The 27772-nt window shown below is 33.0% G+C and overlaps 1 protein-coding gene across 17 annotated transcripts in view; it reads right to left on the bottom strand.

The window, feature by feature from the left end:
- The window catches only part of PCDH15 (protocadherin related 15), a 724552-nt gene that overhangs the window by 104439 nt on the left and 592341 nt on the right, over positions 1–27772 (bottom strand). For all 17 annotated transcript variants that reach the window (XM_060034587.1, XM_060034586.1, XM_060034585.1 and 14 more), the window contains 4 exons: positions 27048–27188; positions 25230–25342; positions 2655–2764; positions 355–495 (listed from right to left, as the gene is read on the bottom strand). In XM_060034587.1, coding sequence (XP_059890570.1) covers positions 355–495; positions 2655–2764; positions 25230–25342; positions 27048–27188 — 505 coding nt within the window. The remainder of the gene's footprint in view (positions 1–354; positions 496–2654; positions 2765–25229; positions 25343–27047; positions 27189–27772) is intronic.

The following is a 27772-nucleotide window of genomic DNA, read 5'->3' on the forward strand; positions in this document are numbered from 1 at the left end:
AAATGTATGGTAATCATGTGCCCCTTAACAATATACATTCCAAGGGGTTAGTCATAACTACCCAGTGTAATTAAGAATAAGGTTTCTATGCAACATATACCAATAATGATGGCATTCCAGTAAGACTGCACAAAATTTGAAAACATTGTGTTATTACCTTGACATTTAAGAAGTATGAAGTCATTCTCTGCATTGTCATATATCAGATCTTAAAATGAATGGGCAGTCATCTTTGAGTGTTAATGATCTTTCTACGTTCTCCACTGAGGATTTTATTTAGACATATGTATTTCATTAGAAAATAAATAAAAACACCATAAAATTCTTGTAAAATCCTTAAGTAATACAACTTACTTTTTGAAGGAACACGTAGGTTGGCGAGGACTACTTCCAGGGAATCGGCTTGGACTCGAAGTACATAGCTTGTCCTTGTCTCATAATCCAGAGGGCCATTCACATAGATTACACCCGTGATGTTATTAATTCCAAACTTATCTAGAATTAAAACACAATTCCTTGGTTACTCTCTTCACACTGTAAGGGAAAATAATTCTCTTTAAAAAGCACTGTGATTTTTAAAACACATATAAGAGTTACAAAATGCTGGCTTTGGAAACTCTGTTCCAGTTCCTGAAATTATCAACATCAGTGTTTCCCTAAATGCATGTTTTGAAATTCAAGTTTTTTTGAGATTCTCCTGGAAATTGATGTTTCTATGGTCAATTAAATCTGAAACAATGCATACTATTTCCCTCACCGTAGATACACATAATCTTCTGCCACACTAAATGCTTCTAGAAATTTTGTTTTAAAGAAATCCATTTAATTTTGTTTAAGCAATTATTTTATGACCTTATTGGATTATTATACTTTTTATGATGTAATGCATCTTATTATCCTGCAGATTTAGTGTTTTGCTAAGAATGTGAGAGGGAACAAACAGATAATTTCATATGTTGATTATTTAGAAAATATTATTTATTATTCTAAATATCTTAAAATATTTTGCCCTGAAGTCTATTTATTTATTTATTTATTTATTGCGGTACGCGGGCCTCTCACTGTTGTGGCCTCTCCCGTTGCCGAGCACAGGCTCCGGACGCGTAGGCTCAGCGGCCATGGCTCACGGGCCCAGCCACTCCGCGGCATGCGGGATCCTCCCGGACCGGGGCACGAACCCGTGTCCCCTGCATCGGCAGGCGGACTCTCAACCACTGCGCCATGAGGGAAGCCCCTGAAGTCTATTTATTAAAATAAATTTGGTCATATATATTTGAGTGAAGGGCAGGGCACACTGGCAACCTTTGTAATACCCCCCCTCTTTCACTCTCTCTGTCTTTTCCTCACTCTGGTTTTCTCCACAGCATTTATCACTACCTAAACACTATATGTTTATTAACTTAATAATTGTTTAATAATTGTTACTATCTCCTCTCATTGGATTGATAAATTCTATGAGGGCAAGGATCTGTCTATTTTGTTCACTGCTCTATCCTAAGTAGCTAGAAGGTACTGAGTACATGATAGATGCTCAATAAATATTAGTTGAATAAATTGATAAGCAAATAAATTGAATGTAAAAAGAATCATTGTGGTGGAGTGTGGGTAATAAGTAGAGCCACTTTGCTAACTTCAAGGAAGAGAACAGATAGAATTACAGAAAAAATTATAAGAACAGATTCAGAAATCTTAGCTTCAGTCAGATGTTATAAGTTCAAGGAAAAAGGAAAGTCAGTAATATTTGGAGAGGAGGCATAACAGCACAGGAGAAACAAAGACAATAAGAAAAGTACTACATTGAGCACTTGCTTCAGGGGCAGTAATTTCCAGTAATGGTTGGTCACTGAAATACTTGAAAACAGCTTTTATAATTTCCTTGCAAACTGCTTTACAACATTAATATTCATTCGTTTAATACTGAATATGCATGTGTTTTTTAAATGTATATTAACTGGGTTTTTAGTTTGTTTGTTTTTTTACCACCTACAACATGCCAGACCATTTAACTCATAAAAAGGGAAAACCAGAGGACAACTAACCTGTGGGTCATAGGTGAAACAAATAATCAATATGCAAATTGAAAAACTGAGTTAGGAACTTATTCCCACAGGTTAGCAAACCATTCCATTCTCAGTGAAAAGTGATGGTAGACAAAACTCAAATTATTTATTTACTTACAACTGTTGATTATATGTTTGATTTGACAGTTTGAGGACTCATACAAAAGGCTTTTTATCATGGATGTGGCTCTTTGGGCATTCACAGTTATTTCTGTTCCTAAAATTTCTTCAGGATTCGTTAATGTATGACATGGGGTAAGGGCTGTGGATGGCACAAAACAGTGGCCAGAGACTACTGCAGGCTATGATTATGACCAAAAGCTGAAAGTATGCATTAATTTTGAACACGTTATTAAAATATCCCTAATTCAGGGGGAGGGGAACACTTTCAGAATTGGATATTGAGTATTCCCTAGGGGAAATAAATAGCATTTGTCAATATAACTGGATTTTTAATCAGATTCAGCACATAGTTACATTTAAGTCAGACACATTTTACTAGAAAAATAGGGTAAAGAGTAATTAAATCTGAAATTTATTCCAAATCTAAGTTTATTGTTTTATGATAAAAACACAGACTAAACATATACTCACCCTCTTCATTTCCTGCAACAATGGAGTACACAATACTCTGATTGATGGCTGCAGCAGAAATTACACCAACCATAGTCCCTCTGGTTGCAAGTTCACTTACTGGAGGCGGTCTGCAGGTTTAGAGAAGATAATTTATTTTTCTTGTCCATTTTGTCATGATGGAGTTTTGAATTTAATAATAGAATATGTTAGTTTTGTGCATTTGTGTTTATTTGAATAATACTATTTTTTGAACTTTTCAACAAAGTAACACATTCAGACTCCAGCCCTATGTTCAAAATTATGCAAATGTTCTTTGTTAAGAATGTCTTGTCACACGTATATTACTACTTTATTATCTGCCAAAAATTGTATAAAATTCATTTTACTTGTCTCAACTTCTGCACAGAATGCAATAGGTAGATACAGTTTGCTATCTCAAGTTGCTAAAGAAAAATATTGCTTTTATGTTGGTAATATTAGCATATTTAAGCAAATGGCCTCCAGATATCTCTTTTTAGTCTAGTCCTTATCCTGCTCTACTTTAAACTTTAACTGTACTAAACGTATTTGAATGGATGGAATCACAAAATTAATATTTCTTTTGAATTCACTTATTTTACTTAACTGTAACCATATTATTCCCCCAGTACTATGACCCTTAATTTTATTTATCTATTTATTTAAAAAATTTTTTTGAATTATAGTTGATTTACAATGTTATGTTAATTTCTGCTGTACAGCAAAGTAACTCAGTTATACATATATAGTCTTTTTCATATTCTTTTCCATTATGGTTTATCACAGATATTGAATATAGTTCCCTGTGCTATACAGTAGGACCTTGTTGTTTATCCATCCTATATATAATAGTTTGCATGACTTGTTTAATTTTAAAAATAAATTTTCAACAACACAGTATCTCATTCTCAAAATATCCATTTTATTTTACAATATTGGTCACTGTGACTAGGCTATTATAACTTTATCTTCATAAACTAATGCAAACAATCTCACTCTTACAATTCACATACTTATATCATCCAACTCCAACAGATTTAGAAAATTCTTAAATATAAAGTTTTAACATCTCCGAATCTTTTTATAGTCCAATCTATCTAACCCATCTGATTTCTATAAGCTTTAGCCTCTTTCCTCAAACTGATAAGATAAATCCTACTGACACTCTTTCACATGGCCTTTTATCTTGTAATACTTACTCTTAATATTACCCTTCATTTTTATCTCCATCTTCTCAGTTCTTCTAATCTAGATTACATTACACAATTATATTGTGCTTACATGAAGCCTTTTATAACAAATTCTGAGCTACAAATACAGTCTGAAAAATTAATTACATACAATCCTTCTTAAACATCTTGTCCAAAATGCTATGTTCTTTGCCACTGTACTCCATATACTTGATAGACTAAAATTACCTAAATGTAAAATGATCTATCTTACAGACAGATGTTATAGCACCTAATGGTGGTCCATATCTCCAGTGAATGGTCAATAACTATTTCTTGACAAAGAGTAAGAACTAACCTGTATAATTTTTTAATGAAAATTATAAAGTATTTATCTATTTATTTATTTGTTTAATTTTACTTCTCTGCATATTTTCTGCCTTCTTTTGTTAATAGCATCCAGATATTGCTTTGGATAACCATACCTCCTTCATTGTTAGTCTAAATGGTTTGGGTAGAACTGACCCAATCCCCCAGGTATATCGATAGACACACTACCCAGCTCTGGCCAATGAGAGCACTTTATTTTGCTTTGCTGTATGTTCATGTGTGGTAAATGTTTCATGCAAACCCAATGAAAGTCTTGTCCAAGAATGTTACTGTAACCAAAAAAAAAAAAGTTTTTTTGTTGTTATTGACTAGAATATTAATGTTTCTCCCTATGAGGGGGTTCTTTCTGATAATAAAGCAACACAAATGAAATAACTAAAGGTTGAAAATACATCCTGTACACTTTGACTAGTAATCTAAATGCTTTTATACTTGAAGCTAGGTAAACTCATCATTTCAGCTACTAAAACAATAAATTCTCCTTTATCTAGTATTTCAATCACTTGCAATCAAAAGAGTCCCAAAGAATAAAAAAATATTTAGATAAGAAAAGGATACATTTACCTAAGCAGACTTCTAAAGAAAGATATCTGAGGTAACACAATTATATTTTATAAGCAATTTACCTAGGCATCGTCACAGTGTCAGTTTAGTGAAATAAGGATGCCTTTGGTAATTTTGAACCTAAAATGACAGTAGACTACCACAAAAAGGAAGGCACTTCGAAAAGTGACACTAAGGTTAGTTTTGATGGATTATGAACAGATATCTTTTTCTATGATATTTTAGATTATAAACAGACATTAAGACTAATTGTTGTTTGCAACATTGGCTAGTGGTTGACCTTGGTGATTGTGAAATCATTAAACCTGGAAAGGGTTAAAATTAAAGAGTCATGGAAACACAGTAGGATCCTCACCTTGGTATTCCTACCCTTGTGTATCTCCTCTTGTAGGAGGGGCAGACTGTGACTTGTTTCTAATGGACAGAATACAGCAAACAAGATGGGATGTCACTTCAGTGACTATGTTATATTAGATTATAACTTGTAACTTCTTGCTAGCGGACTCTGACTACTTCCCTTGCTGGATTTAATGAAGTGAGTGGAGACGTGGAATGGTGAGTTCTGACCAACAATCAGCAAGCAACTAAGGCCCTCAGTAAAACATCCCACATGGAACTGAATCCTAGCAACAACCACATGAGCTTGGAGGTAGACCCTTCTCTAGTCAAGCCTCAAGTGAGATTCTTGCCCTGGCCAACATCTTGACTAAAACCTGTGTGAGACTATGAAAGAGAGGACACAGCCAACAATTTCCTGGCCTACAGAAACTTCAAGATAATAAGTGTGTTGTTTGAACTCATTACATTTGCAGTAGTATTATTATGGTGCAATAGACAACTAATACACATGGCTTGGATATTAGAGCAATGAATTGTTAACGACAGATCAAATTTCATACAACTTAAGTGTGATATAAGAAAACATATGTTAGTCATATTCTGTGATGATTTTCATATACTGAATTTCTTTTTGTGGAAATAGAAGCTGTTTAAATTGTTTACTCACCTATCTTGTTACTATGTGAGATAAGAGCTAAATTTTATACTTTCCATAATTATTTCATAATGAACTCTTGATCCTTATAAAGTATAGAAATATAAAGTCTGCAGCTAATATGCCTTCAGCTTTAACATTATAAAAATGCCATCTTTCATTTTAAACTTTAAAAATAAAATATTTTATGCATATTTTTGTACAATCAGGATGAAAATGATTAACACTGGAAAAAGCAACTGACATAGTTTAAGAAGGAATTCAAATCCTACGCCCACCACTAAAAACATTTAAACTTCTTTTTGTTAGTAAATGTTTAAAACAGATTTACTTCTAGACAAAATATCTCATTAACCTTTGTCTTAATTGTTCCAACATACTTCTTTCTACCAGAATCAAAACATACTATAAAAATGCAATTTTCTGGGCTTCCCTGGTGGTGCAGTGGTTGAGAGTCTGCCTGCCGATGCAGGGGACACGGGTTCGTGCCCCGGTCCGGGAAGATGCCACATGCTGCTGAGTGGCTGGGCCCGTGAGCCATGGCCGCCGAGCCTGCGCGTCTGGAGCCTGTGCTCCACAACGGGAGAGGCCACAACAGTGAGAGGCCCGCAAACCACAAAAAAAAAAAAAAAGCAATTTTCTCCTGGCTAGATTTAAATCAACCTTTATGATAATGAGCATTAGATTACAAAATTTCAATTCTTTTCTATTTTATTGCCAGGGAAGGCCCATTTTATTTTTGTTTTATGCCCTGGAAAGTACAAGTTACATGATGGGGCAAATTACATATTCCCTTTGGAGTCACATATAACTTGAATATAAGATGAAGGAGTTGGTTTAAATCAGGATCCATAAAATCAGATGTTAGAGAGGATAAAAAGATAAGAAAGTTAAATAAAATGGGTTGGGAATAAATTAATGGGGAAAGGGGTGGAAAGGAATTGGACACTACATACTCTATTTAATAAGGATAATCAGCATGCAATAATGCAAGTCCAGAGTGATTTTAAAATGGAAAAAGGAAATTCAAATTTTTATGTAAATTCTATGAACTTTTACATTTTGGTATCCAACGAAATTTATTTTTTAAAGCATCACATGACTTGGTTTGATCTGTGGGCTGACAATTTATGATTTTTAGAGTAAACTATTTGTAAAGTATTTTCCAATTCTACCATTCTGAGTCTGATATAATGTGATTTATCATTCCCCTTCTTCCTGTAGAATACAATCAAAATCTATTGATTAATTTCAGAAGCAAAGAATTATAGTCAAATAAATGATTCCTCATAAGCCACTTTTTTTTGCCACTTTTTTTAAACAATTTTTTTTCTCTTGCTATCAATTCACATAATTGTAGTTGCACTTCATCCATTTTATAATAAACAATGTATCATTAACCCTCTTCCAATTTAACTTTTTAATAACTAATTCAAAACTAATAGTTGTTTGGAATCTGAAATTCAAGAATTCTACTTTTTAAAGCCAGATTTACTGCCAATATAATTGAGAAAAAGCCCTCTTACAATAAAAGACACTTGAAAGAGCTAGGGCTCACTAGTGAAAATATATAGACTTACTGATGAAGCTTAAGAGTCAAAAGACCTACTGGATTCCCTTTCCCCAGAAAAGGGTTGCGAAGAGGATGCTAAAGAAAATGGTATATTTTAAACAGACATGGACTTTGGAGCCTTGGAGTGACTTTTACAAGTGGTTTTACATCTTTAAAATGCCTTAAGGAAGGACCTTCACTAAAGGTTCTTTCACAAAGCTTGATCTGAATTGGGTTTAATACCTACATGTCCTGACATATTCCAGATGGCAGCACTGGCTACTACTTATCCCTCAAAGGCAGCACTTTGGTCATAGTTTACATAAGGTTTCATTCTTTATGTTCTACGGGTTTGGACAGAGGTATAATGTCATATATCCACCATTACATACAGTGTCATACAGAATATCGTTTCAGTGATGGAAAATCTCCTGTTCCTCATTTATTTGTCCCCCTACCCCCACCCAAATACCCGGCAACCACTGATCTTTTTATTGTCTGTATACTTTTGCCTTTTCCAGAAGGTCATATAGTTGGGATCATATACTATGTAGTCTTTGGGGCCTGACTTCTTTCCTTAGCAATATGTACTTAAGCCACCCCCCATGTCTTTTTGTGGTTTGATATGTTTTATTGCTGAATCATAAATGTACTACAAATAGGTGCACTTTAGTAAGAAGAAAGTTGATCAAAATAACTCCAAATCTGTTGTTTAGAAATACATTTTTGCAAATAAAGTAACTGTGACCTAGAAAAGTTAACTGCTACAGAATTTATATGCAAAACACATATACCATAATTTTCTTATAAATGTATAAACTAATTCATAGATATCTGTTTAACATTTAAAATTGATTTTTTGGAAAATATAGATTACAATAAATCTCTCAATTAAATATTTTAATGTATCTGAGTCATCTGAATAATGACAATACTAAAATAACAGAATGTGTGGTTTCCAAAGGTTAGCCCCAGTTTTACAGTATAAATATAAAATGAAAGAATTATTCTACAATTTAAAATTTACTTTTATCATTGGTTTTAAGAAGTAGCAGTAAAAGTAAATGTTATATGTGCTGCATAAAGCTCCTAATTTTTAAATGCTGTGCAGTTTAGGATATAAAAGTATTTGTAAATAAGTGCTATAAAATTTCACTGGGATTCAATCTGGCTGTATTGCTTTCTTTCTACTGAGAGACAAATTAATTTATTTTGACATGTCCGAATTCAATATATTTGCGAATCAGTGCCAATTTAGGAACTGATTTTATATCTACTATGAGGGAATTTAATGAAAATGGGAAGGAAAAAAAACACCCACTGGAACTCCTGCTATTTGTAACCTTGGAGTAATTGCATCAGGGTGATCTAATTTGACATATTTAACTGAGAAAAACAGTCTAAAAAAGACATGAAGCAGGAGAGAGATGCCAGCTTTCCTACAGTTCTTAGGATGGATTGTAGATAAGAAAATGAATGAAAGACCAATGGTTAGACACTGTTTTTTTACATCTTTTCTGAAGTGAACTTACTATTGTTAAGAGTTTTGCTTCTATTCAGATCCATGAAGTGACCCTGTCTGGAAGACAAGAAAACTGAGGTCCTGAGTAGTAAGCACTTTCTCAAGTTCAGAAAACTACTTGAAAGCTAAATCTGCAATCTGTTTGTCTGATTGATAGATTGACTGATTTACTGTTTGAATTAATAGAGTTTAATCTTTCTTAGTCATTGGCTCTAAAACTTTAAACTGTAAAAATTAGCTGAATAACTTATTAAAGTTTCAGACTTTTGCATCATGCTTAAAGATTCCCATTTAGTAGGTCCATACAGTCAGATCCAGGACTATCATTTATAAAAGGTCCCCAGGTGATTCAGATAGGAGTGGTTTGAAATCATGTCTTTGGGGAATAATGGACTTTCTCCCTGCTGCCTTCCTGTCTTTGCTTCCCTCACTCTAGTCACCAACCTTTAGTGCTTACTTCTACAGCAGTGAATGTCCTTTCACAGACTAGAATTAAGCTAAGAACACTCTCCTCAGATTCTAATAGCTCTGAGTTTGAATTATGGCTCTCATATTTACTAGCTATGTGACCTTGGGAAAATTCTTAGTTTCCCTGATCTTATTTCTTTATTTGTAAAATGGGGACATTAACTAGATCAGAAGATTGCTGAGTTCACTAAAGGATATAATGCATACAAAAAGTTTTCCTTACACCTAGCATGTGGTAGGTACTCCATAAATTATAGCCATCGTTAATATATCACTTTATAAGCTACGCTTCTGGAAGTTTAGCTTAAATATTATAATGATGTGTAGCTTTGTCTCATAGACAGTAGACACAATAAAAATAAAACTGGAATACTTATTAATATCTATCTTGGCTAATATTATAGACTATGTTTTATGCACTCTGATTTTCCCTTTTCAGTTCTCAATCACATCAATTTTATATCTGAAACGGGGATAATATTTTTCTTTTTACTGTCTTTACAGCTTTAAATTCATAGACTTTTTGGGGTTTCATTCAAAAACAACTACTGTGGGGTGGGATTGGTATAGGCTGACTCTGAGACTTAAACAACAACAAAATCACTTAAAATGTAATGATTTTATGCATAGAGGTTTACCCATTCATTCAATAAATATTTACTGAACATATACCATGTGCCTGACATCCACTAGGCAATAAAGACACAAAGACAGGATAGAGGAAGTGAATTCTGCAGTCATGGAGTTTATAGCTTCACAAGCAAACCAGATAGTTGTGTAAACAGTTACAGTAAAATGTAGTAAATACATTAATACCAGATATCTGGTTAATAGTTCAGTAGTAAACATGGCATGCACTATTTATATTTTATATTTCCCAAATACCAACAAAGTATCTGTAAGTGGAATCAGCGGGCTGCATGGTCTGATGAATGACTAGACCAGGCATATTCATTTCTGGCTAATTGATTTACTTACTAAAAATAGGCTGTGATGTAGGTCTTTATATACTTAATAACAACCTCTGAGAAAACAGTTTTGTATTTTGGCTTATTTATCAGCTCAGTGTTTTGTGACCACCTAGAGGGGTGGGATAGGGAGGGTGGGAGGGGGACGCAAGAGGGAGGGAGATATGGGGATATATGTATACATATAACTGATTCACTTTGTTATACAGCAGCAACTAACACAACCATGTAAAGCAATTATACCTCAATAAAGACGTTAAAAAAAAAGAGTGTTTCTTTTCTCCTTTATAGATGAATCTGTACATTTGGACTTTTTGAAGGGCATGACAGTAAACTTCTGAAACAGGCTCTCTAATGTTTTTATTTGTTGTTTTCTATTGATTCCACTAGACTCTATGCCATTAGGTAAGAAACTACTTCTTACCTAATGAAGCACCATAGAATCTTGAAATATATTAGTGTAGTCATACACATAACATCAAAAAAGAAAAATAGATACTCTGGTAGAGCATTTAATATTTCAATTCAATTCTACTTTTAACAGTTGCATGAATGTACTACCTCAAAAATAGCATAATAAAAATAGACGTTCAAATTCTGCTAGAATTTCTAAGAAAGAAAGAGATAAATCATTTTTCATTAAGTGTTATTCATACCCTAGAAAGACAATAAACATTTACAATCATGCCATCTAGGTAGGAGGATATATATCTTAAGATGGATTAAGTATTCAATACCTTAAGACAGATAAATTCAACATTATTTTAGGAAGTGGGGGTATTTCATTTTCATTTAAGTTTTTGCTAAAGAAGTTGTAATTAATATATTAATTCTAGATTTAGTTTTTATTATGATATATATTTTATATATATATGTAAATATGTGAAGTATTACTCAGTCATAAAAAAGAAGGGGATCCTGCCATTTGTGACAACATGGATGGACCCTGAGGGTATTATGCTAAGTGGAATAAATCAGAAAAAGACAAATACTGTATGACCTCACTTATATGTGGAAACTAAAAAAAAAAAAAAACAAACTCACAGAAACAGGGAACAGATTGGTGGCTGCCAGAAGTGGGAGGTGGGAGGTGGGGGGTGAGGAACTGGGTGAAGGTGGTCAAAAGGTACAAGCTTCCAGTTATAAGACAAGTAAGTTCTGGGAATGAAGGTACAGCATGGCAACTACAGTGAAAAATACTATATTGTATGTTTGAAAGTTGCTAAAAGAGTAGATCTTAAAAGTCCTCAACATAAGAAAAAAAATTGTAACTATATGAGGTGATGTTAACTAAACTTATTGTAGTAGTTATTTTGTAATACATGCATATATCAAGTTATTATGTTGTGCACTTTAAATGAATACAATAGTGCATGTCAATTATATGTCAATAAAACTGGAAAGGGGCTTCCCTGGTGGCACAGTGGTTGAGAGTCCGCTTGCCGATGCAGGGGACGCAGGTTCGTGACCCAGTCCGGAAACACCCAACATGCCGCGGAGCGGCTGGGCCTGTGAGCCATGGCCGCTGAGCCTGCGCGTCCGGAGCCTGTGCTCCGCAACGGGAGAGGCCACAACAGTGAGAGGCCCGCATACAGCAAAAAAAAAAAAAAAAAACTGGAAAAAAATTTGTAGCTAGATATCCCCTACCCAGTTCTTTTATCCATACAGCATCCCTAGTTATTAAACTTTGAAAAGCCTGAGAGGTTGTTTTAACAAACAAGAGGTTGTTTAATAAACAAATGTTTATCAACATTTCCCTTTAAATATGGTAATTTATTATTTAGAATCCATTAGATAAAGATTTTAAATGTCCATTTACCAGAAACAGATTCATTATGCTTACTATGTCTGATTGGCAATTTGATTTTTCCCTCTTTTTTTCTATGATACCTACTTGATACACTGAGAAATGAAAATAAAGAAATAAAATATTCATGTAAAACCCCTTAATCCTGGAATAATTTTTTAGTTTGAGATGTAAATTTTATAAAATTAGAAATAATGTGTGACATTTTGAATATTTTTAAAAATGCTACTGTTTTTATATCATCATTCAAAATGTGGCATTTACCTCATTAAATATTTGCATAAAATATTTTTTTCTTCTAATCTAACTGTTCTTCCACTTTTTGCTGAGGAAGATAGGAGAATACTGGCATGGTGTGATGGATTAAAATTAGAGATAATTCCTTCAGTGTCCTCAAATTTCTCCTTGAAAATGAACAATGCCTTTAATATGGCTCATAAATACCCTCAAAATCTGACTCTACTTATGTCTCCCTTCTCATCACCAACTACTCCCTCCCAGAGATTTCTGTGGTCGATACTAGGCTTTGAATTCTTAGAACATTTTACAATTCTCCTCTCTCTGGGTCGTTATATATGCTGCTCTCTCTTCCTAGCACAATCTTCCCCTGACAAGTTCTTTAGGGCACTTCTTTAGGTTTCCACTTTAATATTGCTTTGTCTAGGAGATTTTCTTTTAGGTCTCATCCATTTTCCTTCGCCAACTTCCTACTCTAGGCCAGCTGTCATTGTTCTTTGCTTAAAGTACTATAGTTTTTTCTGACCAGTTCATGTTCATCCATTTTGACTACTTTCCTGTCTGACTTCCATAGAGTGGTCAGTCATCTTTTTAAAGTTCACATGTACTTACATCACTATCGATCTGAGCTTTCTTAGCCCACTACATGCTTACCATATTTCAATGGCTTCCCAGTGCTCAAAGAATAAAACTCAAATCTCTAATATGCCCCAAATTTCTGCCTCATCTTACAGTAGTTTACGTTCATTCTCTCTTCCTCAACCTTTCTTTAAATCTTGGAATGTGTCTTCTCCTTTCCAATTTAGGATTTGTATGCAATCCATTTCCTTCCAATTCCTGAGTCCACGACATTCCTTCACCTACAAGTCTATAATTACTACTTATTGACATCTCAACTCCTGTTTTTTTCAAATTTGCTTTAATATCCCCCACTGCTGCTGTTGTGTGCTTTGTTATAAGTGCTCATAAAGCACTTTTTTTTCTGTTCTTTTCTTTTCCTTTCTTCGATATCACATAAGTTTGTAATTATAATCTGTTTCTTATGATCATTTGATTAATTTCTATCTACTACGTATATTATAAGATCTCTGAGGGTAGGAACCATGTGTATTTTGTTCAATGTTATTATTTCTAGTGCAGTTATGTATTCAATAAATATTCACTGACAGGATGAGGAAAGAAACTAATGCCACTTGAATATAGCAGCCATTTTATCTCATTTGTAAACATTTTCAATGTTTCTCTTCTCTTATGAATTAAACACTTTAGAGAGACCATGTGTTCCCTATTAACGGCTCTATTTTATACTCTACATAGCACTGTGCCTATATATATATTTTTTAATTAATTAATTTATTTTTTTGGCTGTGTTGGGTCTTTGTTGCGGCGAGCGGGGGCTACTCTTCATTGCGGTGTGCAGGTTTCTCTTTGCAGTGGCTTCTCTTGTTGCAGAGCACGGGCTCTAGGCACACGGGCTCAGTAGTTGCAGCACACGGGCTCAGTAGTTGCAGCACGAAGGCTCAGTAGCTGTGACTCATGGGCTTAGTTGCTCTGCGGCATGTGGGATCGTCCTGGACCAGGGCTCAAACCCGTGTCCCCTGCACTGGCAGGCAGATTCTTAACCACTGCGCCACCAGGGAAGCCCTGTGCCTATATTTTTTTAAATTGTTAAATAAATTAGTGTACAAAGATGCTGGATGAATTAGTAAAATTTAAGGAAAAATAACTTTAATTTTCCTGCTTCATCTTTTTCATCCTACCCTGAACTGAAATTCACTGCTCACAGAACATTCTGAGAACTCTGGTAAAAAGACAAGTAAAATATAGCATCAGTGAGATAGAAATACGCTTCACAAACAATTCTGTAAGGGGCCCTGTTCATCCTGGACATCAGGAACTTGACTCTTAAGTGTGAGAATATCCCTCTACATGACTATCATTGAAGGAGCTATTTTGTTTATGAAGATGATTAGAAGATGATATAAAGAATAACAATCCACATTTGGTCATTAGAACCATATAGCTTTAACCTTCACATATATATTCAAGGCATTATTATTTAAACTAACATTCAAATTTCATAGAAATTCATTCCCCACCTTGCAACTAGAGTGATATTTCCCTAGAATATTTTAAAATCAAAAACTGCTGAAGATCTCTTAACCAATGAGGGTAGAGAAATTAACTTGTGACATTTTGTTTTGCTTAGTATCTACTTTCTCTTCCTCATATCTTTATTTACTTTTAGGCAATTATTTATTCCCACTTCTCTTGTTTTGAAAATATGGTAAATGTGTGCTATTCTTCCAAACACAGAAACAGAGGCTTTTCATCTCATCACATGGGGGCAGCCAGAAGTCAGGCAATTAGGATTGCTTCTTTCCTTCCTCTGTATAAACTCCTTGAAAACAAAAACTACATTTAAAAAAAATCTTTGCATGACCAACACCTGGCATAAGCCTATTAAATAAGAATATCACAACTACTTTCTTAAGCATGTTTTCTGTACCTAGCACTTTACTTTACCTTTCTCTTGTATATAAAGTATATACCTTTCTCTTGTATATAAAGTATATAAAGTAAGTAACAGATCCCTAGAGAAGTTGGCCTCAGAGAGCTTAGGTAACTTGCCCAAATTCAAGCAACAGCTGATAAAAGGTGCAGCAAGGATTTAAACCTTAGGATAACTATTAAGTTATTTTTCCTCAAAAAAAAAAGTTTACATTAACTATTAACAAAATAAAAATAATGTACTATATGTTGTACTTGAACCAAAATTTCTCATAGAGAGAATGCAATGAAAGAACAGAATCTATAATAACTCTTTGTATGGAAAAATTTGTTTTAAATTCTAAACAGTGGATTTAAAATGAACTGTTAGAACTTGAGTCCTTTGTTGTTGGAAGACTTGCTTCACTCTGCTCTGTGAGCAAATGTCAAAAACTATACATAACCTTGAACACGTGAAGGAGAAATTAAATTCCATGTGGATTCAGAGAAAGCCTATGAAAGCTGAAATGAAGGATTGTCAGAGTCACTCTTTCAATAGTGAAAGAGGCAAAATCTATTATCTTTGAGGTAATATTTTAGTAGTGCCAAAAAAAGACAGGGAAGGTTATCTTCAAGTAAAGTCAGATCTTACACTGAACAATAAATCTAAATTAAAATAGAAAACAACTTTAGCAATCAAGTGATGCTCTCTGCATGTAGGTTTATTTTATACTTCTAGTTTTCACATAGCTTTCTTTTTCTTTTTCATTCTTCGAAAGTAAGACCAATAATTCCTCCTAAACTACTGTACTTATTGATTAAAAATCTTTTCTCAAAATTCCTGAATCCAAACTTGTATGGTTTATATAAGAATAATGGCAATGTTCCTCAACATTAGGTAATTTTAATTCTCTTGAATAATGAAATGTTAACTAGAACTGCTCACTCATCATTTCCTTGGCCATTGTGATAACATTGTTTCCATTTTTCATAGTATATAAAAATGGATTTCTGGATTTTAAATTATGCTTTTTCTCTGTTTTTGTATATCAGGAAGTAGACCGTTTATCTTTTAGAGTTCTTGATAAAGTCTACTCTATTTTTATTCTTCAGTATAAAACCATTTGAGAAATTTATTTTGAATATAAAGTGTACAAAATTTTTGCATTGTCATTTGTTACAAGATTAATGCACATTAGTCAGCAAAGTATCAAATTTTTACTTTAACAGGAAAACTGACAAGATTATTTTCTTCATTCAAGTATATTTGAATTTTTTAAAAAGTCAAAATATGTATATGTATGTTATTCTTATTTTGGATTTGATATATTAAATTTGAGTAATACTAGAAATTGAAAATGACTTACGATATCTAAGAGAAAAATAACAACTTGTTCCAGAGGTTAATAAAAATACCTTACGAATATTTGCCCCTTCTCTTTTCTATATATACAAATATAAATTTTGAGTTTCTATGTTTATGGGAATTACATATTAAAATACATGAATCCTTAAAAATTAATATAAATGTAGCATTAAATCATGCAAAGTTTAATAATCAATGTTGATACACTTCCATTTTAAATAAATACCAAGGTATCCTATATTGGTAACATATCTGTTTAGAAAATTTGTAAATAATTATCTTTGGTAAAATTTTTGATAAATTGTATAAGATACTGCATTTCCCACTCAAAATCAATATTCACATTTAGACTCTATGGTCTGTTCCAGACACATTGACCTTTCCATGGTATTTACCTCTAAAACTCATGACTAGTGAATCCCAGTGTGTTTAAGTCTTAGTCCATCACCTTGAGATGAAGGCCAAATGTCATGCTTCTTCTGAATGATAACTCACTTGACCTACAGGAGTCAATCTATTCTCAAGTAATATTATGTGTTTGAACTACTACTGGGATTTTGATATTTCTGTCTGGATTAAATGAAAGATATATAAAATGTATTTTCTGACTATGAGAGTGTAACTATCTTCCAGAAGATTGAAGTAGATAATTGACTGAAAACCTCTTATTCGATATGAAGACATGAGGCAGCAATGAGAGTGTGCCTCTCAGATCTCCAACTATAGGAAGTATGCTTGACCAAGGTTCCAGCTGCTGTGCTCTGAAGTATATTTCTGTGTTTATATGAAGGTCATGTTCCTAGGGACTGCTTTCAGATAGTGATTAAGAAAAGTGGAGATGCTAAGGTAGGTCCCTTCCTGGGAAACACAGGATATATCTCTGACATCGGACTATGGTTTGACTCCCCAATCATCATGCAGAAACTTACTGAAATGACACATTAGTCACTCAAATGACACAGTAGGCTAGGATGTTTACATATGAGCTTCTCTCCCTGTTCTTCACTTGGGGTCAGAATGCATGTGCTTTAAAGTTCTCCTAGCCTTACCCTGCTTTCTCCTCATTTCTCTCCCATAGGTATTTCCCCTAATAAAATACTTGCTTGTTAAATCTCATCTTGATGTCTAATTATCAGAGGATGAACATGAACTAATACAGTACCTTAGGGGATTAAATTCAAAAGGAGTATTAGTATTTTGAAAGATATAAATTAAATACAAAATATTCAACATTTAGAAAAAAATTTCTAAGAAAATAAAGATGAAAAACTTTAAAAGATATTAATATAGAACTGCAATATATATTAAAATAAGTATTAATATATATTGATATATTAAAATGAAGATGAATAAATTGAATAGACTTAATATGTATTAATTTATGTGGAGACAAAAAAGAAAGCCTTGATTGTGATAGTTAACCATTATTAAATGTTATAACAATGTAGAAGAGTTTGCCATATGGATGTATTAAACCAGTATGAGAAACTGGAATTAATATTCTTTCAATTCGGCAACTTCATGGCTACTATCACTTTATCTGTTCCATATTAATGGCAGATATTACCAGGTATGCAGATTTCTCTTTCCCAATAAGCACAACCCTTATCAAGATACCTGCTCATTATTAATAGGAGAGTATTATTTGTCACACCTGTCTTAAGTAAGAAGTTTAGCTCAGTTTCAATTAAAGGGTAGCAAAATATGTCACCCCACCCCCAAAATAAGCTGCTTTGGTATATGGATTATTTTGAGCAGTAGGTACTTAGAAAACAGCAAATGCAGGGAGAGGCTTTCTCTGAGTTCCCTTATCTACCTAAAGACAAATCCTCCAAAAGGAACTTAGTCATCATGGATTCTCTTTCCAGGAGTTTCATCGACCAGTAAAGACTGACTCTTTTCACAGGAGAGGAGACTAGAAGTGGATAGCACAACCAGGCAAACTTTCTCCCAAACTATCATACTTTCCATCTATTCCAGGGACCAATTCATCTTTCTTAAAATTATTATTTACTCTCTTCCAAGAGGCCTACATCCTTCCTCCCCATTTCCCATTAAGATGGTATTTAATCCTGTATTCTGAAGCCACCTATTTGTGTTACTCATCACCCTGTGTATCTCTCATGTATACATGAGAGATACATGTTAATGAACTTGTTTGTCTTTCTCTTATTAATCTTTTATGACAGGGATCTCAGTTAATAAATCTGAAGGGTACAAGAAAAGTTATTTTTCCTCCCCTACATTTACACTACTTGAAATGAGTAAATGCTAAAATTGATGAAGGCTCAGAGAAAAATGCATATAAAATAATTTAGAAGAGTAAATGTACCAATAATAACCTAAGCATGAGGAATGATTTCCCAATATTCACAGCTATCCAAAGATTGAAGGGGTGAGTTTCTCACAACTGTAAGGTTTTTAAAAGAGCGTAGTCAACTTTGTGGCAAGGACATTGGAGAAATCACGTATTAAGTTATTAGGCTGAATAAATGGTCTTTATGGTCTGTTTCATCCATTACATGGTATGACTTTGAGAACAGAATTTTATGAGTAAGATTACCTATTTTTCTCTACTTCCAATGAAAATCAAATTGTGAAAAATGGTTTAAATTAAGATATAAGATTGAATATGGATAGAGAGAAACTTCTTAATTGCCTGAATGGTAATAACTCAAAATTTATGATTATTTCTGTAAGGTAGGGTCTAATACTTGGACTTATTCATCGCAAAAAAAAAAGAAGTGAAGCCAGCTGGAGATGATTTTTAAGAAGGAAGTGTTGCTTTGACAACCAAAGATAAAGAAATGCCATTAATTCTTTAAGAAATTATTTCAAGGAAAGGGAGGAGAGGGAGAATAAAGAGGGATGATTTGGGGCATGCAGACTCTAAGACACTTAAATTATTGATATGTCTATCTTTGTCAAAAAGAGAAACTGAAAGAATCAAATAAAACAAGAATGATGCAGGAAAATGGAAATCTGTTACACTTTTGAAAATTCTGATTGTATGCATGCTTCCACACAACATGATTGCTTAGTTACAATTATAAAAATAAATATACAGTCTGAACAGTTACATACTTTTCAAAAGTTTTAAGAACTCAGTGTTTTCTGGAAAAAGTAGATGTTCATCTAATGACAAATAGATGATGTCTTGATCCGCCATTTAACCTAATTCAATGACTCAAAGAAAGATTGGTTTGAAGAGGTCATGAAATTAACAGAATGAGTCTGTTTTAAGTATTACAACTGCTTGAGGGACCAAAGAGAAGCTAGTGCATACTTAAGAATAACTGTAAATCTGGCCATTATAAAAGTAAACATATATCGGTATGGGGCAAATTGCATTCTCATTTTTAGATTCCTCCCACCCTTAAAAAATATTTGAAGTCAGACCATCCAGAAACAACTTCAGTTCACAGGATTTGAGGAAAGACAAAATCAAAATTTTTTCTGACACATAAAAATTATCTCCATATTATAAATTATAAACAAGAAAATAATGTGAGAAATTTCTCTTCTAATTCTGATAAGTTAAATTATTTCAATAATATAGTGTGGTCTATAAAATCCTTGAATAATTTTGAAGAATCTTCCTTATTTTTTTTCCAAAGAACCACTAGCAGAAAGTAAGGAACTTTTAAATTAAGAATAGGAAACAGAGGCATAAGTAAGTATGTGAAAGAAGGGTTTGACTTTTTGTTATATTTCCACTTTTACATTAATCAGCTAACCTACTAAGTACATGTCATCAAAAATAAAGCTACCATATGATACTACAATCCCACTCCTAGGCATATATCCAGAGAAAACCATAATTCAAAAAGATACAGGCACCCCAATGTTCATAGCAGCACTATTTACAATAGCCAAGACATGGAAGCAACCTAAGTGTCCATCAACAGATGAATGGATAAAGAATATGTGGTATACCTATATACAATGGAATATTTCTCAGCCATAAAAAAAGAATGAAATAATGCCATTTGCAGCAAAATGGAGGGACCTAGAGATTATCATATTAAGTGAAGTAAGCCAGACAGAGAAAGACAAATATCCTATGGTATCACTTATATGTGAAATCTAAAAAAAATGATACAAATGAACTTATATACAGAGCAGAAACAGACCCACAGACATAGAAAATAAACTTATGGTTACCAAAGAGGAAAAGGGTGGGGAGGGATAAATTAGGAGTTTGGGATTAACATATACACACTACTATATGTAAAATAGATAGCCAACAAGGATCTACAGAATAGCACAGGGACTATACTCAATATTTTGTAATAACCCAAAAAGGAAAAGAATCTGAAAAAGAATGTATACATATACATTTACATATATACACATATATATATATATTATATAACTGAATCACTTTGCTGTACACCTGAAACTAACACAATTAAAATCAACTATACTTCAATAAAAAATAAAAAAAAAATAACATAGCTTAAAAACAAACAAAAAATTTAGCTGTCAATCTAGTAGGTTTTTCCTTTAGTAAATATTAAACTGTTTACTATGATGTTTATGAATTTCTTATTGCTATTTTTACTTCTATAATTTTAGAAAACATAATTGTTCTACTCCAGTGACCAAGTTATTACCAGTAGTTCAACATGTAAATGTTTTTAATTCCATAAAAAGAATAATGAATTTTGTTTCCCTGTCTAGGTAAAACCAGTACATTGGAAAAAGTTTCATCAAATAGTAAATGCCATCTCTCAAGTTTTTTTGATGATCTCCACAAAGCTAGTCTACAGCTCATGACTCTCATTTACACTCTGCCATAATGGTTTCTTTTTCATTTTCTTTTTGCTTTACTTTAGTGATGAAGACAATTACACTTAGGAAAATGGAGAAAGTAGTTAATTGTAACCAAATAGTAAAGCAACAATAGTAAATTATAATTTAACTTTAGCTTGAAGTCCAGTAAGGTTTGGTTTGGAATATATAATATTAATACTTGATAAGCTTAAATAATTTAGAATAATTTAAAACACCCAAAAATGTTCATATGAGATTTGCTTTGAATTTAAAAAAAGTATTCTTTTACAATTTTAAGAAGAATGTAATCTATTTCACCAATACATATTTAAAAATAAAAATGTTTCTATACTATTACATCATTGGTTCATGTACCCAACATTATATATTCTTAATAGAAACTAAGCGATTTTAAAATGACTTACTGCAATTAAAGTCTATAATTTGTCTAAAATTACATGTTAAATGTGCTAGTTCTCCACAAACACCATTTCCCCTTTTCCTCAATAATAGAAGTAGAACTAGGACATAGCTGCCTAGCCAGGAGAAGTATTTCTCCACTCTTTTGTGGCTATGTATAAACATTTGCATGGATTTTCAAGATGGGATGTGAGCTGATGTGAAGTTTGCAACTCCTACCTCCCTTGATTTAGGAAATCCCTAGATGTGGATTTCTGCCCCTGCTCCCTTTCTATGGACTGAGATGGCAATAGCTGGTATTATTTTGAAACAGAATGTTACAGATGGAAGCCCATAACTTGGCCTGGGTGCCTGAATGACCACATGGAGAAACTGTAAGAAGAAGAGCTACTGCCAGCCTAAAACACTCACTTCAGACTCTCACATGAGCCAAAAACACATGTATTTTTATCACTGAACTTTAGGGGATTCTTTTTACAGCAGCCCAATCTACCCTAACTAATCTTATTATCCTGAGGTTTAAAGATTTCATGACTGACCATTCTAAAAATAACTGGGCAAGGGGAGGGAGGTCAGGTTCAAAATTCTAAAACAAATGAGTATTTTATCTTTAGGATCTCTCTTTAATACTTAGTTATTTGTTGAAAACTAATTTTTTCCTAAGGAATTCAAAAGTCAATATTGGAATGAAGACATTCCTAAGATGTAAAAACCAAATATACCTCAACTTGCAATGCTATCTATCTTGCATTACTGCTTTCTATTTGTAAACTATAAGCATCCTCCTCCCCACACCGTACAAAGATCGGAAATCTTGCATTATCGTTTTGTGAGTCCCTGAAATTTGATCACGTGAAGTTGAAGTTTTTCCACCAGGAGCAATTCTATAGCGGAGATAAAATTTTATCTCTAGCTTCTTAGGTTTTTTAGGCTGAGCCCAAGTATTAAGCTAACATAAAACAGATTAACAAGAGAAAGCATACACATTCATATAAGTTTCATGTGGCATGGGAGTCCTCATAAAGAAATGAAGACTCAAAGAAATGGTGAAACCTACATACATTTATATTAGGATGAACAAAGAGAGGCAATAGTGGAAACGTAACTGAACTATGTGATGAGGCTAAAGGAAGATATAAATTATTTTATCAAGGTCTGTTTGTATAGAATTATCTTGAGTTTCACTCCCCGTTAAAGAATGTTTCTTTAACGGGGAGTGAAACATCTACTGTTTTTTTAAGTGCTTTCAGCTCAAAATAAACCTATGCCAAGGTGACATATCTTCGGGTGGCATATTCTGCCATTCTTTAATTCCAACACAAGTCATCATCCTGAAAATCAAGCATTAATAAGATTGTTTAGCGTCTCTGGAAGTTTTATGCATTCAGCTGAGGCAGTAAATGAATTTGAAAGAAAAATAAGAGAGGGAAGGGGATGTATGAGGTTAACAACCTTTCTCCCTTCCTCCCTTTCTTCCTTCTTTCTTCTCCTTCTCTTCCTCCTCCTCCTCTTACTTCTTGTTTCTCTCTCTTTCTTTTACAGAGGGAAACTGTGTTGCCTTTTACAGCAATTTGAAACACTGCAGGCATTTTGACAAAGATACTGGTTGAACATATAAAAAGAAAATACCAAACATGAACAAAAATATTCTTCACAGATACTGTTTTTAAAATGACAAACTGGGGCTTCCCTGGTGGCGCAGTGATTGAGAGTCCGCCTGCCAATGCAGGGGACACAGGTTCGTGCCCCGGTCCGGGAATATCCCACATGCCGCGGAGCGGCTGGGCCCGTGAGCCATGGCTGCTGAGCCTGCACGTCTGGAGCTTGTGCTCCGCAACACACGGGAGAGGCCACAACAGTGAGAGGCCTGCGTACCGCCAAAAAAAAAAAAAAAAAAGAAAGAAAAATCCAGCAAACTGTATGTCCCACAGCAAAGAATTGGAGTCCACAGATTATCAAGTCAACACAAAAGGAAAGAAAATAGGTAATGGACATAAGGAAGAAAATGACCTTTAACACAGATTGACCAAGAATTCTTATTGTTTTAAATATATTTTACATCTCAATGGTTTACATATGTGTTGTATAGCATTTTCTTATAATGATATTGCATAATTTAATTTAGTCCTTGAATATTGTCAAGATAGCTTTTTATGAAAGGTGAAACCTTCTTGGTTTAATGTGGTAGATGTTGCCAGATGTATCGGCTAGTTCTTCCCTCAGTATCTTAGTCACTGCTTCAGCTTAAAATTCTTAGGTTGTTCTTTGAAATTATGAGAAGAATAAAATCCAAACTGTAGAATATGATAAAATGTTCTATTATATGAAATCTTCATTTTTCTTGAGCCTCAATTAATATAATTGTTTAACTTCCAATTTTCTTTAGATAGATGGAAGTAAAATATTCTGTTATTCAATACATTCTCCCATATCCCTTATTTATACTTCTGTATATTCTGATTCTTTGGCATGGAGCATGCTTCCACATTTTTGTGGAGTGGCTCAACTCTATTTTTCCTTCAAGAAACAGCTAAAACTTTGCTGATCATGTTCAGACACAGGTAACTGTGTCTCCAACATGCTTCCTCAGTACTCTGAGCTTCTATTATTGTGTTTTTATAGTGTATTATATTTTTCACATAGTTCTTTGTTTCCAACCCATGGCTGTGAGCCTCTGGAGTGTAATGACTGGCTGCCTTTTAATGCTATGTCCAGAACAAGTAAATGGTAAAATACAGTATATAGTGAGCCTCCTTCAAATATTTGTGAGAAAACTATCTCCAATGGGTTCTAACATACTAATAAAAGTACATAATGTTTTAACTTAATTGAGATTAAAAACTCATGAAAGAAAATTCTACTATATTTGCAGAAGAGCATTATAAAACATTCTTTCATTTATATCCAATAATGAAGCAACCATGAACATATAGTGATTTTAGTTTCATTATTTTTTCAGTAAATTCTTCACTTTCTAACATATACACACACACTATGGACTCAACTGTGTTCCCTAAAATTCATATTTTGAGGCCCTAACCCTCAATGGGATGGTATTTGGAGATAGGACCCTTGGGAGGTAATTAGGTTTACATGAGGTCATAAAAGTGGAGCTCTTATCTTGGCATTAATGCCTTTATAAGAAAAGATACCAGAGAGATTGCTTTCTTTCACTTTCCTTTGTGTCAGGTTATAGCGAGAAGGCAGCAGTCTGCAAGTCAGGAAGAGACCTCTCACCAGAACCCGACCATGCTGAAAGCCTGATCTTGGACTTCCAGCCTCCAGAGCTGTGAGAAAATAAATGTCTGTTGTTTAAACCACCTAGTCCTTGAATTTTGTTATGACAGCCTAACCTAAGATGGTATATATACTATCTTTACAGCTATAATATATATTATACACATAAACATAAACTCTCTCTCTTTCTCTCTCTGTCACTCATTATATAGGAAATATCATCTCAGATACACCTCAAAATTAAATGACATAATGTGTCTGGCAGTAACAAGAAACTAAATGTCTACTTTGTACCATTGAGATCATTAATCAGTTGCAATTTAAACCCCCAAACACAATGTTGTATTTTTCAAACCTAGCTTTAAGTATTTTTAAAGGATCCATTATTCATCAAAGGATTACTAAAACTGATATTTTACACTAAATTGTCATTTTAACCATATTAACTTTTAAAATAAATATAATGTTATGTTAATTTAAAAAAGCTTAAACTAGAATTAGAAGCCTGCTTCACTGGAAAATTCATATCACATCAATTTTGAGAGACCAAAAGAAAAAAAAAAAACAACAAAATAAAAACCTTCATATGTTACAAAACCTGATAGGAATCAATACCTGTATTCCTCTTGTGTGAAGCGTGGGATTTCTCCAGGATGTAAGACAAGAATTTTCACAGTGGCACTGCTGGACATCACAGGCTCACCATCATCAAAAGCAACAACCACCAACTTAAAAAGTAAAAAAATATTCAAGTTAAAGATGATTTAAAAGAAGAAAATAAAAGCATCATTTTTCTATGAATGTTTTTAATTATTGGACTGCCTGTTTCCAAAAGGGGGAGCAGTGATCATTTCCTCATCGCCTACCAGGTAGCAGAGACTGTGCTAGGATATTCATAACAATCCCACCAGGTAGATACCATTATTTCCATTTGCCAGGTGAGGAAACTCAAAGAAGTTCAGTTAATAACTCTATGATAAAAAAAAAAAAACTACCGGTAAAACAGGTATATGATACTACATCTCTCCAATTATAAACTCTTTTCTCTTTCACAATCCCACTGGTGCCTACAGTAAAAACATGAAACTTTATAACTGCCAACACCTATTTCAAAAGCATTAAATTCAGTCACATGGATAGGAAAAGCTAATTAGCTTGCTTATAAAAAGAAATTAATTTTTCTAGTGAATTAATTGTCTGCAAGATTATAGGGCAGAAATACTTCACTCTGGAGGATAAAATTGGAAATCTTTATAGTTTAACACACTTTGATATACACTCTCTTAAAAACAATTAAATTATATAAAATGAAGTTCATACTGTAGAATAGAAAATGTTCAAATGATGCAAACTAAAGAAAAGCTTTAGTCTTAAGATGTAATCTCTATATATTATTAGTAAAATAGCTTTTATAATTGATCATTTTCTTTGATAACCTCTATTATGTCAAGAAGAATTCTAATGTTTATTTTAAGAAATGTTAAGTTTCAAAACTATGTGTTTCTCTAGATTGTATATAATTTTGGAAGCTGCAGGTGACTAATCTAAACTAATTCAATCTAGATCACGTAACCACAACCAAGGGTCATCCTGAGAGCCACAATCTGCCTTTGGGTTAATACTTTACAAACAGAACAAGTATTTCAAATGGAGATGAAATTAAGTGAGACAGAGTGCTCACTGATATTCACAAGGTTAACTGATGACGGTATTTCCCCAATGTACGGTCAAAGGCTTTATTCCCAGGGACAAAATTTTTTCTAAGTAATTATAGAAAATGGAAACAGTCAAACATTTAATAAAATGGATTATTTATGATAATAGTGAAGGGTAGTATTATTTCAAATTTTCTAAAAGTATAACATATCAAGAGTACATAAACTTGAACCAGCAATTGCCTCTAGGTACTTACTTTGAGAAAAAAAATAGCAAGTGGCAAATAATATCTGCACAAGGAGTTTCACGACAGCAAAGGTGGTTATAACAAAAATTGGAAATGACTAATTATCCAACAACAGGATATTGGACAAAAAACACCACAATAGTATATTATACAATAGAACATCACACAACCATTTAAATAATAGCATTAATAGTATTTAAATTTTAAAGAGAAGTATGAATAATACAATCATACAATCATGCTATTTTAAAATATATATTTGTATACTTTTATTTGCAGGGAATGTTATCATAAGGATAGAGATTAAAATGGTAAATTTTAATCTCCAAAATGTGAAATATCAAGTGTTTTTTTTTTCCTTTTACTTAACTGTATTTTCTAAGTGTCTATGCAGTAAAAAATGCATTGTTTTGTAATTTTAAAATACTAAAAAGGAGAAAAATGGGAAGATGTATGGTTATTTGTTAAACCAAACTCTCAATCAAAAGTTAAACATCAAACAGACACCAAAGAGAAAACACTGCACTGACCTTAAAAATTGTTGTAGGTTCTTCATTAAGATTAACTCGAGTTATTACTAATCCAGAATCTTCTTCTACATCAAAAATACTGGCAGGATAAGGAAAATGGACATCATCTACTCTATATCTCACACGACTTGCAGGTAATCCCTAAAATAAAATTATATATTATTTCACAAAATGAAAACAAAGGGTAATGATAATATAAAATTGATTTGTAAAATAAAGTCTTTTAAAAATGAAAAATCATATTTTAACTTTTCATACTTTCAGGTTTAAAATGTAGCAGAATCTTTATTTCTTTAGAATAACAATCTGAATCAGTGAAGTGTCTTTACTACATGTTATTTAAAATCATTTATGTGAAAGAATAAATCAGTGGTTTCCTCGGGTGTCTTCCCTTCCACATTTCTTTAATTATATGAATCTCAGCTTCTTCCTTGAACACGGTGTTTAATATTTTATATTCTGAGACCATTATAAGTTATTTTCTTTATTATACTTATTTGAACTCTGTGATACTCAGAGAAAATAAAGTGTGGAGGATTGAGGTAAAGTGGAGGAGTGGGTATGGAAGTAAAGGAAACATTATTTACCATCTGTTCTGTGCTGTTTACCAGGATAGGTTTTTTCTTAAATAAATAAATTCTCACAACAATCCTTTAGGATAATATTACTACTAATGTTGATAGTAATAACAGTAAAATAATGATAGTTAACATTTGTTGAAAGCT

Source organism: Delphinus delphis, chromosome 16, assembly GCF_949987515.2.
Source record: "Delphinus delphis chromosome 16, mDelDel1.2, whole genome shotgun sequence".
Taxonomy (NCBI): domain Eukaryota; kingdom Metazoa; phylum Chordata; class Mammalia; order Artiodactyla; family Delphinidae; genus Delphinus; species Delphinus delphis.